Source organism: Rhinoderma darwinii, chromosome 1 (assembly GCF_050947455.1).
Source record: "Rhinoderma darwinii isolate aRhiDar2 chromosome 1, aRhiDar2.hap1, whole genome shotgun sequence".
NCBI lineage: Eukaryota > Metazoa > Chordata > Amphibia > Anura > Rhinodermatidae > Rhinoderma > Rhinoderma darwinii.
The window spans coordinates 296,529,576-296,544,970 of record NC_134687.1 but is presented as its reverse complement, the minus strand read 5'-3'; the positions used below and the strand labels follow the sequence as shown (position 1 = coordinate 296,544,970).

At 43.7% G+C, this 15,395-nt stretch overlaps 1 protein-coding gene across 1 annotated transcript in view; it reads left to right on the top strand.

The window, feature by feature from the left end:
* CNN2 (calponin 2) overlaps positions 1-15,395 on the top strand; it is a 30,769-nt gene that overhangs the window by 933 nt on the left and 14,441 nt on the right. Inside the window, exons 2-3 of the mRNA XM_075825368.1 lie at positions 12,646-12,767; positions 12,867-12,933. Coding sequence (XP_075681483.1) covers positions 12,646-12,767; positions 12,867-12,933 — 189 coding nt within the window. The remainder of the gene's footprint in view (positions 1-12,645; positions 12,768-12,866; positions 12,934-15,395) is intronic.

The window sequence follows — 15,395 nt, the reverse complement described above, 5'->3', positions numbered from 1 at the left end:
AAACCGCTACGTATTTTCAGATGTATTTTGCTAAGCCGTGTGAACATACCCTAAGTTTTCAGGTTTCTGTAACTGAATGACACTGGTGTATACCCCAGGAGAATAGCGCCATACCCGTGTGTGAGAATAACCACTCTTTTCTAGGTATCTACTGACAACTCAGACAATGGTCGGGGTCAGATGGGCACAAATGCAGCGTATTTATTAGTATCGCACCACTTGGTAATGTTGAGGGAACCATATAAGCGACAAGCTAGAACCGCCATATTTGCTTTGTTGGTTCGTAGCCGCCTCCTAACAGGCACTTTTCTTGTGAATTGTTGTTGTCCCAACAACCAGACCCCGAACCATCAGACATTTGTTGTGTGCAATCTGTAATTCCATATGTTTGTAGTGGAAAAACCCATTCAAGGCTCTAACATCTGCGGTGGGGGCATCAGTAGGAGCCCCTGTTGCAGATTCCGCCAAGAATCCTAGACAAACTAGAGCAGCATGCGTTTCTACTTTGCCTGGTAAAATGGGTTCTGCCGGATGCCCTTGGTGACCATCATGTGACAGATCTGGCTTATATTTTTTTCTGTTCCTGTGACCGAACGGAAATTACGACGCAGATGTGAATATAGCCTAACGAAAACTGGCAAAGCGGTTCCTTTTGGGGGTGAATGCATTTCTGTAGATTTCCCCCCACCCCTATAGTGTGAACTATGGCAAAAATGTCTTTGCATTTAAAGGGGACTGGTCACCTCTCCTGACACGTCTATTTTTGGAAATACTTGTATTCTCCATGAAGTAACAATTGAGGAACATAGGAACTCTGCATTGTGCTATTCCTCTGTTATTCCTCCTAGAAATGTAAAGATAAACTGACAGCAGGGTGTTACCGTTCTCCTTGTCAGCAGTGATTGGACATTACCAGTTGGGGGTGTGTCCCTACACAAACTTGACAACACCTAGTGTCAATTTATTCATTAATTTCTTAGAGGATCGGCACTACGTAGACTTCTAAGAACAGATTCTCCGCAATTTTTTACTAAAACAGATGTCAGGAGAACTGGCAGATAATCTTTAGGGTATGTTCACACGAGGGCGTCCGTTACGGCTGAAATTACGGGGATGTTTCAGCCTGAAAACATCCCCGTAATTTCAGCCGTAACGGCATGTGCAGGCGCTTGAACGCCGCGTCAATTACGGCCGTAATTGGCGCTGCTATTCATTGGAGTCAATGAATAACGGCTCCAATTACGGCCAAAGAAGTGACAGGTCACTTCTTTGACGCGAGCGTCTATTTACGCGCCGTCATTTGACAGCGGCGCGTAAATACACGCCTCGTGTGAACAGACAAACGTCTGCCCATTGCTTTCAATGGGCAGATGTTTGTCAGCGCTATTGAGGCGCTATTTTCGGGCGTAATTCGGGGCAAAAACGCCCGATTTACGTCCGTAAATAGGCCGTGTGAACATACCCTTAAGGAAAGGGGGCAAGCCTTCTAATATTGAATGGATAGCAGGGATTTGGGTTACCATTGCTCTTTCATGGTCAGAATAGCATAGCATGCTGCACTATTCTATCCAGTAACATTAAAGAATTTCCAAATAACCTGATGAACCTGACTGATCAGTCAGAGGGGGGGGGGGGGGTAAAGAGTATAATAACTGGTCTGTCAAATGAGTCATGGCAGATTCATCACATTAGTCATGGATCTTGCGGAAACGGAAGCCATGACGCCGGTGTGTACAGAGCCCTAGGTGGTAGCGGCAGCTTTTCATAACTAGGTCACCTCTGACACCCAAAACAGTGATAACTGTAATGTGTTCCAGGCTGTTCTAACATCCAGTTTCTGATATGATAGATTGCATCTTGGACCAACCCTGATTTCTAGTACAAAAGTGCTATATAGAGATCCTAAAGGCTACGTAAACCTCTGATAAAAATAAAACCAATGTATTGTGGTATTTTAAACAACTTTGTAACTGGTGTTTATTAAAAGTCTTACTTTTTTAAATACATCTTGTGTTTCCTGGATACATAGTAGCTGTATCTTGCGTTTAAACCCGAATCTGTAAAATCTGCAGGACTCATGGCTTCGGGGACAGCGGGTCACACAGGATCCACCTGTTATCGATCACATCTAAGTTCATGAGCATAGATGTGATCGATAACGGATGGATCCTGCTAGTTACATAGAAGCTGTATCTCAAAAAGTAAAACCATTTTTGAATAAAAAAAACAATTCCAATGTTCTTTAAAATCCCACAACCCTTTTTTTTATATATATATATATATATATATATATATATATATATATATATAATTTTTTTTTTTTTTCTTCTTTTTTTTTTTTTTTTTTTTACAAAGTGTTGAAAGGTTTGCATAGCCTTTAAACCCTTTGGCACTGCACAGGTATTTGTGATTGGAAATTTGGTACGCCGTTAAAATCAATGACCGCTCTTCAATAGGACATAGCTATGTATAGTAGGCTAACCTGCTAAAGGTAGTCTGAATCACACCTGTCTTATCAGTGTCTTATACTTCATGCACACGACCATAACTATGTGCATGGACGGCCCGAGAAGTGTGATCCGCGGGCTGTCAGCAATCACCGAACACGAATGCCTTGAGTTTAATTAGCCCGGACTGCAAACGCAGCCCGTAAAATAACATGTCCTACGGTCGTGTGCATGAGGCCTTAGAGTTTGGTACAGTATATGGTCTATGCCTTCTGTCCCTGTGGGGCTTTTTGCCAGCTAAATACAACTGTATATCCGCATGGAACATTATTGTTGCCTTTATTGTACTAGTATACTTTTTTGTATTTTCTTTTGAATACCCCTTCCTCCTCGGGTTTTAGCTCTATGAGCAGAATACTTGCTGCTGCTGATCACACTTTCAGTTCTTCCATAGCAGAACTAAAAGGGCCAGTTCATGCGTTGGGTATATACTACTGAATTAGTTGAGGAAAATCCGCAGCAAATACAGTAGCAGCAAAGTGGATGAGATTGAAAAAATCTCATCCACACGTGGTGAAAATACCGCTCAGGAATTGACCTGTGGTGTGGAAATACATTCCGCAGCATGTCCATTGCCTTTACGTATACGCTGCTTATATGTTGTGGGATTTCCCTATTGAATTCAATGAGGATGTTATTCCCGCATCAAATAGAAGTTGTCCCTTTTTTTTGCGGCAGATTCGCAGCAATCCCGCCGCAATATACGGAACACAGAAGAAAAAAAAACCTTAGGATTGTGTGTTTCTGCCTACTGGGATGATGCTACATCTCATGTGACCGCCGCTGCAGCGGTCTCCTGGGATGAGACGTCCTCCCAGGAGGCCGGGCAGGTTTAGTGCTGCAGTTTTTCGCAGCTGACATTCCGGGCGGAAAACTGCACCGCAGTTTGGTGCGCATTTTCGCCCGGATTTCCCTGCAGCAGACAGGGTGGATGCGCTGCGGGCTATTACACAGTGTATCCGCCACATCTGAACTTGGCCAAAGGAACCGGTAGGAGATAAAATGGTAGAATAGTGCAGATTTGTATGCCAAGTAGGATCTTTTGGCGGTTAGGTAACCAGCTGAATGAACACTGTCTGCCATTGTCACCCAGCGTTTGCTACCCATGTACATTAATGCATGATTGGATTTTGAGTAAATGCTCTTTTGAAGGGGTACTCCAGCCGGAAGCTTTTAGGTGATCAATCTTGGATCGGAGGGGTCCAGCCCCTGGGTTCCCACTGATTGTATATAGAGAAGTTCATGGGCGTCAGTCAAATTTTTGAGGAGAGATCAAATACATTGTGGCTGTAGCAGCCTCAGCAGAATGCAGGTGTCCTTTATAGACCCTTTTTATTTTTTTTTCTGAATGGGGCTATCAATAGTAAGACCGACCCTTCAGTATCTCTTATCTGCATAGGTTAAAAAAATTTGTGCTAATACATTTTAAAATGGCTTTAGGCTACGTTCACATGTAGCGGAATTACTGCAGCGTTTCCGGATGGATTTGTGGGTGGAAAATCTGCAGTGTATTACCGTAGTAGCAAAGTGGATGAGATTTTAACAAATGTCAACCACGTGCTGTGGAAAATTTTGGGGCAGAAATTGACCTGCGGTTGCGGATTTATCTGGCAACATGCCTCTGAATGGTTGGGTATTTGTTGCCAGATTTCCCTGTTGGGGTATGTGCACACGATGAGAGGCTTTTACGTCTGAAAAGACAGACTGTTTTCAGGAGAAAACAGCTGTGTCGTTTCAGACGTAAATGCTCCTCCTCGTATTTTGCGAGGCTTCTCTGACAGCCGTAAATCTTGAGCTGCTCTTCATTGACTTCAATGAAGAACGGCTCAAATTACGTCTGAAAGAAGTGTCCTGCACTTCTTTGACGAGGCTGTATTTTTACGCGTCGTCGTTTGACAGCTGTCAAACGACGACGCATAAATGACAGGTCGTCTGCACAGTACGTCGGCAAACCCATTCAAATGAATGGGCAGATGTTTGCCGACGTATTGTAGCCTTATTTTCAGACGTAAAATGAGGCATAACATGCCTCGTTTACGCCTGAAAATAGGTCGTGTGAACCCAGCCTTAGGGTAGGTTCACACGCAGAGTCAAAAAGTCTCAAAATACGGAGCTGTTTTCAAGAGAAAACCGCTCCTGATTTTCAGACTTTTTTTGTGCCACTCGTAATTTTCGCTGCGTTTTTTACGGCCCCTTTTGAAGCTTTTTTTTTTTTCACTAAAGTCTATAGAAAACGACTCCAAAGAGTGTCCTGCACTTCTTTTTCGAGGCCGGTTTTTTACGTGTAAAAAAAAACCCAGCGAAAAACGCTCCGGCGGAACAGAACGCTGTTTTCCCTTTGAAATCAATGGGCAGATGTTTGGAGGCGTTCTGCTTCCGATTTTTTACGGCCTGAAAAACGTCCGAAAATAGGTCGTGTGAACATACCCTTAGGGCATTGAAATCAATTGAGGCATTTTTGGGCTGTTTTTGACGAGTTTTGCTGTGCGGTTTCCGCGTCCATAAACATCACAAAACTCCATGTGAACATAGCCTTAGACGCTCTCTTCTACATGTACTGTAGCTATTCAGATTCTCATGTATTGCCTAAGGCCTCATGCACACGACCGTAGTGTTTTTCTGGTCCGCAAATTCCAGGCCCGTGTTCCGTGAAATGTCCTCTGCAGTTCATCCGTATGTAATCCGCAAAATGCGGATAAAAAAAAAAAAGCCTAGGTAAAACAGGATGACGACAGAACTCATGCCCGGTCGTCTCCTAGCAACACTTCCGCAAACTGCGGTTGACACACGGAGGTGTACCCGCATTTTCCACGGGCCCATTGACTTCTATGGTCATGTCCGCATCGAATTTGCGGGCCGTAATAAGACATGTCCTGAGTTTGTGTGGCACGGATTTGCGGACATGCGGGGACCCGTGAAAACACGGATAGTGTGTATGGGCCCATAGAAATGAATGGGTCCGCAATTCTCCCGTGAATTTTAGGGGGAATTGCGGACGCAAAAATAAGTTCGTGTGCATGGGGCCTAAGTGCACAAAGCAAATCAAAAATGTCAAACAGCTCTGTATTTTCAAAGGGAAAACATCTCCTGATTTTCAGAAGTTTTTTTTCAATCCTACTCGTGTTTTTTATGGCCGTTTTTGGAGCTGTTTTTCTATAGCGTCAATGAAAACCTGCTCCAAAAAGTCCTAAGAAGTGACATGCACTTATTTTTCGCGGGCGTCTTTTTACGTGCCATTTTGGGAAACGAGGCGTAAAAAAACCCGCCGTATTCAATGGGCAGATCTTTGTAGGCGTTCTGCTTCCGATTTTTCCCATAAAAGGAACATGATTTTATTTATTTTCCACTTAAAAAAAACTCAAAACACAATGACAATAGATGGATCAAAAACCGGAAAGAACAAGCTGGCGTAAACAGATAGTGTTGCTATGTAGCTACAATAAAAGCCAGTTGACATGGGTATAGGGTAATGTATGCGTATTATAAAATGGCAAATGATTATCTCAAGGCTCAGCATCCAGCTGATAACCCTGTATGTATGTGTATTTTATATTTTTATATATATATATATATATATATATATATATATATGTGTGTGTGTGCAGCACCGTTCAGTAAGTTCCCATGCACACGACCGTAAGAAACCTCTGTTTTTGCAGACCGCATTTGCGGTGCGCAAAAATGCACCCATTCACTTTCATTGAACGCGGACACCTTTGCGTAGCACTACGGATGGGTGTTTGTGCCGTAGAAATGTTCCAAAAATTATGGAACATGTCCATTCTTTTGCGGGCCGTGCTCCCATACTTTGTATGGGAGCACGGCCCGAAATTGCGGGTGGCAGTCGCCGTGTGTGTGTGTTTAAAATTTTCATGTACAGTAACATGAAAGCTACGTTACAAAATATCACACAGAAAAAAAAAAAAAAAAGTTGCGCAAACTGCATGCAAAGCAACCACTTGTGTCTTGTGCTGAAAACCAGTTGTGACCAATTCACAGCTTTATTGGTGGTGGGGTTCTTTCAAAACAAGTTGGGTAACTTGTGTTTTTTTTCATACTAGTATTGCATTTCCTGCCTTATATTGACCCTAATTTTGTCTATATTATAGCCCATAGCTGCGTTCACAATTCTTCAGGCTTTTGATTTTAAGGCCGGGTTCACACAAAGTCTAAATACTGTGCGTTTTCCTCAATGCATATCATTGCGGAAAATCTGCAGCATAATATAGTAGCTGTACACGAATGCATGGACAAATCTCATCAACACCTGTTAAAAACAAAACAAAAACAAACATTCATAAATTGACCTGCAGTGTTTTGTTTTTTGTTGTTTTTTTTAAAATTTGCCGTATGTCCATTTATGCTGCAGAATCGCTGCTTTTCTGTTGTGGGTTTTCCCCATTAAATTCAATGGGGAGGTAAAATCGGCAACAAATAGCGGGTGTTGCGATTTTCACTGACGGAATAGCTGCGATTCTGCTGCAAAAATCGCAACTCAGGAAAAAGTCTATACTTACCCAGATCGCTATCCTCCTGCGTCCATCCTGGCCTCCAGGGATGACCTTTCATCCCATGTCACTGCTGCAGCCAATCATGGGCTGCAGTGGTCACGTGGGATGAAACGTCATCCCAGGAGGCCGGGCTGCATGACGTCAGGGATGAGTCGCCATGGCTACAGGCAAGTATACACTGTTTTCCGTATTGGACATTTCGGCCAAAAAATGGCACCACAATTCGGTGCGCTTCCCTGCGGGGAGCAGGGCGGATACACGGCGTATCCGTCCTATGTGAACATACCCTAAGGCCTTATTCACACGGAGGTTTTTGTTTTGCACGTGCAAAAAAACGCTGCAATTTGCGCGGTCAAAAGTTGTGTCATCCACATATGGTGCGCGGCATGACACTGGTTTTATCTTTACAAACAGAAAAGCACCACATGCTTTTCTGTATTCATTCATTCTTTTTACTACTGTAGCGTGCGGCACCCAGAAGTGCTTCCGTGTGCCGAGCACGATTTGCACGCACCCATTGACTTCAATGGGTGCGTGCAGCGCGAAACACGGGCAAATATAGGAAATCTCATGCGTTTCACGCAGCGCACATACGCTGCGTGAAATTCACTGACAGTCTGAACGGCCCCATTCAGTAACGGGTCCGTGCGACGCGTGTGATTTACACGCGCGTAGCACGGACGAATTATACGTTTGTGTGAATAAGGCCTAAGTATCGCAACATTTCTAGCTGGCTGACGCGTATATGCGGACGTTGCGGTAGAGATGCAGTCAAAACAGCATTGAAAAACCACGAGTTTTTACCATGATTTGATGCATAATTCAATGCGGTTGCATTTTCATACGTCTGAATATACCCTTAGGCCCCATGCCCACGACCGTAAAAATCGTCCGTAATTGCGGACCCATTAACTTCTGGTGTACTAGCCGTAGAAGTGTTCTGCAAAAGATAGGACATGTCCTATGTTTTGCGGGCCGTGCTCCCATACTTTGTATGGAAGCACAGGCTGAGAATGTGGATGGCTGTCTGCGGCTGGCCGTGCCCACAATCGCGGCCCGTGATTATGGGCACAGCCATGTGCATGGGGCCTTAATGTCTCCATTAAAGAGGCTCTGTCATCAGATTTTGCAACCCCTATCTGCAATTGCAGCAGATCGGCACTGCAATGTAGATAAGAGTAACGTTTTTATTTTTAAAAAACAAGCATTTTTGGCCAAGTTATGGCCATTTTTGTATTTATGCAAATGAGGCTTGCAAAAGTACAACTGGGCGTGTTGAAAAGTAAAAGTCCAAGTGGGCGTGTATTATGTGCGTACATCGGGGCGTTTTTTACTACTTTTACTAGCTGGGCGTTCTGATGAGAAGTATCATCCACTTCTCTTCAGAACGCCCAGCTTCTGGCAGTGCAGACACAGCCGTGTTCTCGAGAGATCACGCTGTGACGTCACTTCCCCAGGTCCTGCATCGTGTCGGACGAGCGAGGACACATCGGCACCAGAGGCTACAGATGATTCTGCAGCAGCATCGGCGTTTGCAGGTAAATCGATGTAGCTACTTACCTGCAAACGCTGATGCTGCTGCAGAATCAACTGTAGCCTCTGGTGCCGATGTGGCCGACACGATGCAGGACCTGTGAGTGACGTCACAGATCTGCACTGCCAGAAGCTGGGCGTTCTGAAGAGAAGTATCATCCACTTCTCTTCAGAACACCCAGCTAGTAAAAGTAGTAAAAACGCCCCGATGTACGCACATAATACACGCCCACTTGGACTTTTACTTTAAACACGCCCACTTGGACTTTTGCAAGCCTCATTTGCATAAATACAAAAATGGCCATAACTTGGCCAAAAATGCTCGTTTTTTAAAAATAAAAACGTTACTGTAATCTACATTGCAGCGCCGATCTGCTGCAATAGCAGATAGGGGTTGCAAAATCTGGTGACAGAGCCTCTTTAAGCTTGCTCTGCTGATCTGCGTTCTGGGAGATGTCATATTTTCACCAGGCGCCATACTATAATCTAATTTAGAGAAAATTAAAGGTTATGCTCCTGTGAAAGAGGCCCATTTGTAAGCGTCCATAAGACAGCTTCGTAATCGTACTACAGGTGATTTTTCCATCCGTATTTCATCAGCATTACAGATCCGTAATACTGAGGGGTTTTCTTCTAGGGAGATAATTAAATTACATAAAATAATCCCTTTGAAAAACTGATAAGGCGTCCGTGCTACGTGTGTGGAATTAACGCGCGTCGCACGGACCTATGTTACTGAATGGGGCCGTTCAGACTGTCAGTGAATTTCACGCAGCGTATGAGCGCTGCGTAAAACTCATGACATGTCCTATATTTGGCCGTGTTTTGCGCTGCACGCACCCATTGAAGTCAATGGGTGCGTGCAAATCGCACTTGGCATGCGGAAGCACTTCCGGGTGCTGCGCGTGATTCGCGCTATAATGAATGAATGGCACCACGTGCTTTTCTGTTTACAAACATAAAAACAGAGTGTCATAATGATGCCGGCTGCGCAAAAATCACGCAGCCGCGCACATATGCTGATGGCACACAGACCTTTTGAGTGTGAATCCGGCCTATGGGTATTTGTAAACGGCGTAAATGCCCGGAAAACGGCCGAAAAATCGCAAGCAAACATCTTCCCATTGATTTCAATGGGAAAACTGCGTTCTGTTCCAACGGAGCGTTTGTCGCTGCGTTTTTTTTACGCGTAAAAAAACTGCCGCGAAAAAGTGTAGGACACTTCTTGGGACGTTTTTGGAACCGTTTTCCATAGACTCTATTGAAAAAAGCTCCAAAAAAACGCAGCGAAAATCGCGAGCGGCACAAAAAACTTCTGAAAATTAGGAGCTGTTTTCTCTTGAAAACCATTCCGTATTTTGAGACTTTTTTGACTCTGCGTGTGAACATACCCTAAGATGACGTACAGCTGGGCGTGCGTATTTATTTAATTGGGGAGAGGGGAATAAGCCACTGCCAGATACCGCTGCGTATTTCTGGTGAAACCCAACTTGTCCGATCCGGGATCCTGATTTTAGCATTACTGACCAGGTGTTTACTTGTCGATCAGGGAAATGGCAGACCGACCAAAGCCTTCATCCTAATTAACCCCTTAGTGACCAGCCTATTTTAGACCTTAATGACCAAGCCATTTTTTTACGTTTTTCCATCGACTCATTCTAAGAGCTAGAACTTTTTTTTTATTTTTGCGTCGACATAGCTGTATAAGGTCTTTCTTTTTGCGGGACAAGTTGTAATTTTTAATAGCACCATTTTGGGGTACATAGAATTTATTGATTTTAACTTTTATTAACTTTTTTTTGGGGGGGAATAGAAAAAAACCAGCACTTTCGCCACACTTTTATTTACGCCGTTTACCGTGTGGGTTAAATAACACTAACTTTATTCAGTGTATAGTTTTTGTATGTTTTACTACTTTTACACAGTGAAAACCCTTTTTTTTTTTTTTAAATTTTTTTTTCAAAATTCTTTGTTTGTGTCTCCATATTTGAAGAGCCGTAACAATTTTTTTTTTTTTTTTTTTTGCTGATGCAATTGTATGAGGGTGTTTTTTTGTTTTTTTTTGTTTGGCGGGACGACTTTTGATCACTTTTTTTTTTTTTTTTTAAGGCTGGATTCGAAGAAAACAGCAATTTTTGCATTTTTATTTTATTTTTTTTTTACGACGTTCACCGTGCGGGTTAAATTATGTAATAAGTTTATAGTTGGGGTCGTTACGGACGTGGCGATACCAAATATGTGTAACTTTTTTACATTTTGTTCTTGAATAATAAGGCTGGATTCACACGAGCACATTACGTCCGTAATGGACGGACGTATTTCGGCCGCAAGTCCCAGACCGCACTCAGTGCAGGGCTCCTAGCATCATAGTTATGTACGATGCTAGGAGTCCCTGCCTCTCCATGGAACTACTGTCCCGTACTGAAAACATGATTGCAGTACGGGACAGTTGTCCGGCAGGGACACCTAGCGTCGTACATAACTATGATGCTAGTAGTCCAGCTCCCTGCACTGTGTTCGGTCCGGGACTTGCGGCCGAAATACGTCCGTCCATTATGGACGTAATATGGTCGTGTGAATCCAGATCCAGCCTAAAGCAGTTTGTAAGGCTGGATTCACACGAGCATGTTACGTCCGTAATGTACGGAACGTATTTCGGCCGGAAGACCCGGACCGAACACAGTGCAGGGAGCCGGGCTCCTAGCATCATAGTGATGTACGATGCTAGGAGTCCCTGCCTCGCTGCAGGACAACTGGCGACTGCTTACAGGTTATCACTTTTAACCTCCTTTCTATGGCCGTTTTCTGGTGTAGAAAGCTGTAAAAATGTTGACTTTTGCTCTTTCCGCCATTCTCCCCACTTACATTTACTTGAATTTACACCAGACACTGGCGTAAATTATAGTGGAAATGTAAACCTGCTCCTGGCTGCTGTAGATTGGTGCAGAGACGATCGAAGATGCAACAAATTTATTAAGAGGCGTGCGCCTCTTCATTTTTTTTTTTTTCATCTTGCTCCAGTTTGCTTCCTATTAAAGCTGGACCTGTTTGCTCTCCTGACATGTCTGTCTTAGTAAATGCCTATATTCTCCATAAAAAAAACAACTATGCTGGAGCATCTTTTCCCAGAACTTTGCATTGTTCCTCCTGGAAATGTATAAATAACTTGGTGTTACAATTCCTCCTTGTCAGTAGGGTGTGGTGTCCCTGCAGTCTGACACTCGGCACTGATTGGACAGTGTCTGTCTGTAGGTACGTGTCTTATTGACATGGTAATGGTATCACCCAGTTGTTTATGCGTTTCCAGGAAGAATAATGGAGGCACATCGAAGTGTTTTAAGAAAAGGTGTTCCAGAACTGTTTTAATGTGAATACAAGGATTTACTATAGCGGACATGTCAGGAGAGCTGACCGCCCCTTTTAACAAGCAGCCACCCTTCTCTTTTTCTATAAAAATACATATATAGGTCTACAGATTAGAACTGCACTAGTCCCAAAGATTCATGTTGGCAATGGTGACTGTGAAACAGCTGGCACAGATCGCAGCTTTCCCAGGGTAGTTTGCGTAGGTTGTCCCCCCGATTTAGTATAGGAAATCAGCTCTGTTTTTTTTGGCTCCTAAAGATTTCTTATTAGATCAGGCTTCTAGACTAATACAAATGCCTCTCTTTTGCTGATGTCATGACATTACACAAAAGGCTTGTTTACAAATTCCAGAGCAGTCTCATAGGATCGCTTGCTTTCCTAACCCTTAGCATGACTGTACATGTAAAGTCAAGTGACTGATATTATCATGGAGGTTAAAGCAGGGGAGTCTTATGATAAGTAAAGGACAGTGCACTGCTATGTTATACACCCTGGGTAGGTCTTACACCCCATCCCCCAGGTTAGGGTGGAGACTAATTTGCAACCCATTCCAAATAACCAACATCCCTGAAACACTTTGTGCATAGATTTTCTTATCGCACTGCAAAATATGACCGCTGTATTTTCATGAGCATCCGTATTAATCAGGGTGTCCAAAAACATCATGATCTCCCTGATATAAGCTGTAAATACCTAATTTCTGAATAATTTCCCTTCCAATCTTCCAGTTGGCACAGAAATATGATCCTCAGAAGGAGGCTGAACTTCAGGTCTGGATTGAGGAGGTCACTGGAATGTCCATTGGGCCAGATTTCCAGAAGGGGTTAAAAGATGGCGTAATTTTATGCGAGTAAGTATTGAATGCCAATGACCACAAAAGGCATTTTACACTGTTCGCTTACTGTATTTTACTATTTTTTTTTTTATTTTTTTTCTTTCCTCATTATAGACTAATGAACAAGCTGAAGCCAAATTCCATTTCAAAAATTAATGTCTCCAAACAAAACTGGCATCAGGTAAATGTTTTACTTTTAGGTATTGTAGACCTCAAAGATGTCTCTGATCATAATATTTGGATGGCTGTCTGACAAAAGGTTATGTCAGCAATGCCCTGAAAAGCCGTCCATTAGCCCTTATGCACATGACAGGGTTTCCTGGTGTGATGGCCGTTCAAAAAAACGGCTGTCACGCGGCTGCAGTAGGTACAATAGACCCCTAATGGGGCTATTCACATGACCGTTTGTTTTTGTTTTTTTTTGACGGCCCCGGAAACCCGGCCATCAAAAAATGGGACATGCCCTACTTTCGGCCGTTCTCCCGGCTCCTCTATGGGGCCGGGCAATACACGGCCATCACTTGAATGTGCTCCAAGTCACGGCCGTGTCTTCCGTCGCTCTCTCTCCTTCTCCCCCTCACAGTGCGAAGTGCATGGGAGGAGGAGGGTATTTTTTTGCTCCCTGTAGGAGCGCAATCCCCGGCCACAGCTTCGGCAATGCTGTGGCCGTGGATTGGGGCTTCCACTCCAGCACAAGTCCCTGACTTCACTGTGTCCATGTATGGACGCAGTGACGTCATAGACTTCTGAAGCGGAATCCCTGGCGATGTGGCCGGGGATTCCGCTCCAGGAGAAGTCCCTCACTTCACTGTCCATATATGGAGCGGTCCCCTACAGTAAAGTAGGGGGGGTGCCATCTATGGGGGGTGATTATGTACGGGGGTCCGTGTGGCACTACCTACAAGGGGGGGCTGTGTGGCACTTCCTACGAGGGGGGGCTGTGTGGCACTACCTACAGGGGGGCTGTGGCAGTATCTGCAAAAGGAAGTGTGTGGCAAAAAATGTACAAATGAAATTCATCAGATTTTAAAACTGACAGGGAAAAAAAGTGATGCAAAACGGGTCAAAATCGGCTTTTAAAAACAGCAACACTGCCCGGAACGGATGCAAAACTGCCGTTTTTATCGGCCGACACTCGGACCCTGTCGTGTGAATAAGGCCTTATGTACATTGATCCCAATGGCTATTTGGGAATTGTTTTATCCCATGCCTGGCATCAATGTTAAGGGCTGCTTCAAACTTGTGTAAAGAAATACGGATGTGGCATACCGATACTATTGTATTTGGACAAAAATAGAGAGAGGGACCTCCAGCTCACCTTGTATGTATAGTTCAGATCATCTCGCACGGATCCTCGTGTCGGCACACGATAAGTAGACAACAATGGAGAAAATAAATTTTGGATCCAGCGTGGATTTGTGGAATAAAATGGAACGAAGTTCCAAGTTTAATGAAAAAATTCGTTAGTTAACCCCTTCCCGCTCCTTGACGTACTATTACGTCATGGCAGCTGTATCGTTCGCGCTCCATGCCGTAATAGTACGTCTCGGGAGTAACGGCCGTTTCGGCCGTCCTCCCGACACATACAGGAGCTGTGACGCTGCTGTCTTGTTCAGCAGCTGTCACAGCTCCTACAGCGGGGACCGATCGCTGTGTCCCCGCTGATTAACCCCTTAAAAGCCGCGTTCTATAGAGATCGCGGCTTTTTAGGGGTTAAGCTGCCATCGCCGGCCTGCTACGCGATAGCGGCCGGCGATGGTGACTATGGCAACCGGACACCAAACAAAGGCGTCCGGCGATGCCATAGACGGAAGCCTAGTGGGTCCTGACAACGTCAGGACCCACTATGCTTGCTGTCAGTGAGTAGCTGACAGTTCTAATACACTGCACTACGCATGTAGTGCAGTGTATTAGAATAGCGATCAGGGCCTCCTGCCCTCATGTCCCCTAGTGGGACAAAGTAATAAAGTAAAAAAAAAGTTAAAAAAAGTTGTGTAAAAATAAGAAAATAAAAGATTTAGAAGTATTAAAAGTAAAAATCCCCCTTTTTCCCTTATCAGTCCTTTATTATTAATAAAAATATATAAAAAAACAAATAAACTATACATAATTGGTATCGCCGCGTCCGTAACGGCCTGAACTACAAAATTATTTCATTATTTATCCCGCACGGTGAACGCCGTAAAAAAAATAAATAATAAACCGAACCACAATCACAATTCTTTGGTCACTTCACCTCCCAAAAAATGGAATAAAAAGAGATCAAAAAGTCGCATGTACCTAAAAATGGTCCTGATCGAAACTACAGTTCGTTACGCAAAAAATAAGTCCTCGCACGGCTTTATTGATTGAAAAATAAAAAAACTTTATGGCTCTTAGAATAAGGTAACACAAAAAGTGAATGATTGTTTACAAAACTTATTTTATTGTGCAAACGCCATAAGACATAAAAAAAAACTAAACATCTGGTATCACCGTAATCGTATCGCCCGCAGAATAAAGTGAATATGTCATTTATAGCGCACGGTGAACGCTGTAAAAAAAAACGAAAAAAAAAACAATCGTACAATTGCTGTTTTTTAGTCACCACGCCACCTAAAAATAGAATAAAAACTGATCAAAAAGCCGCATGCACCCCAAGAA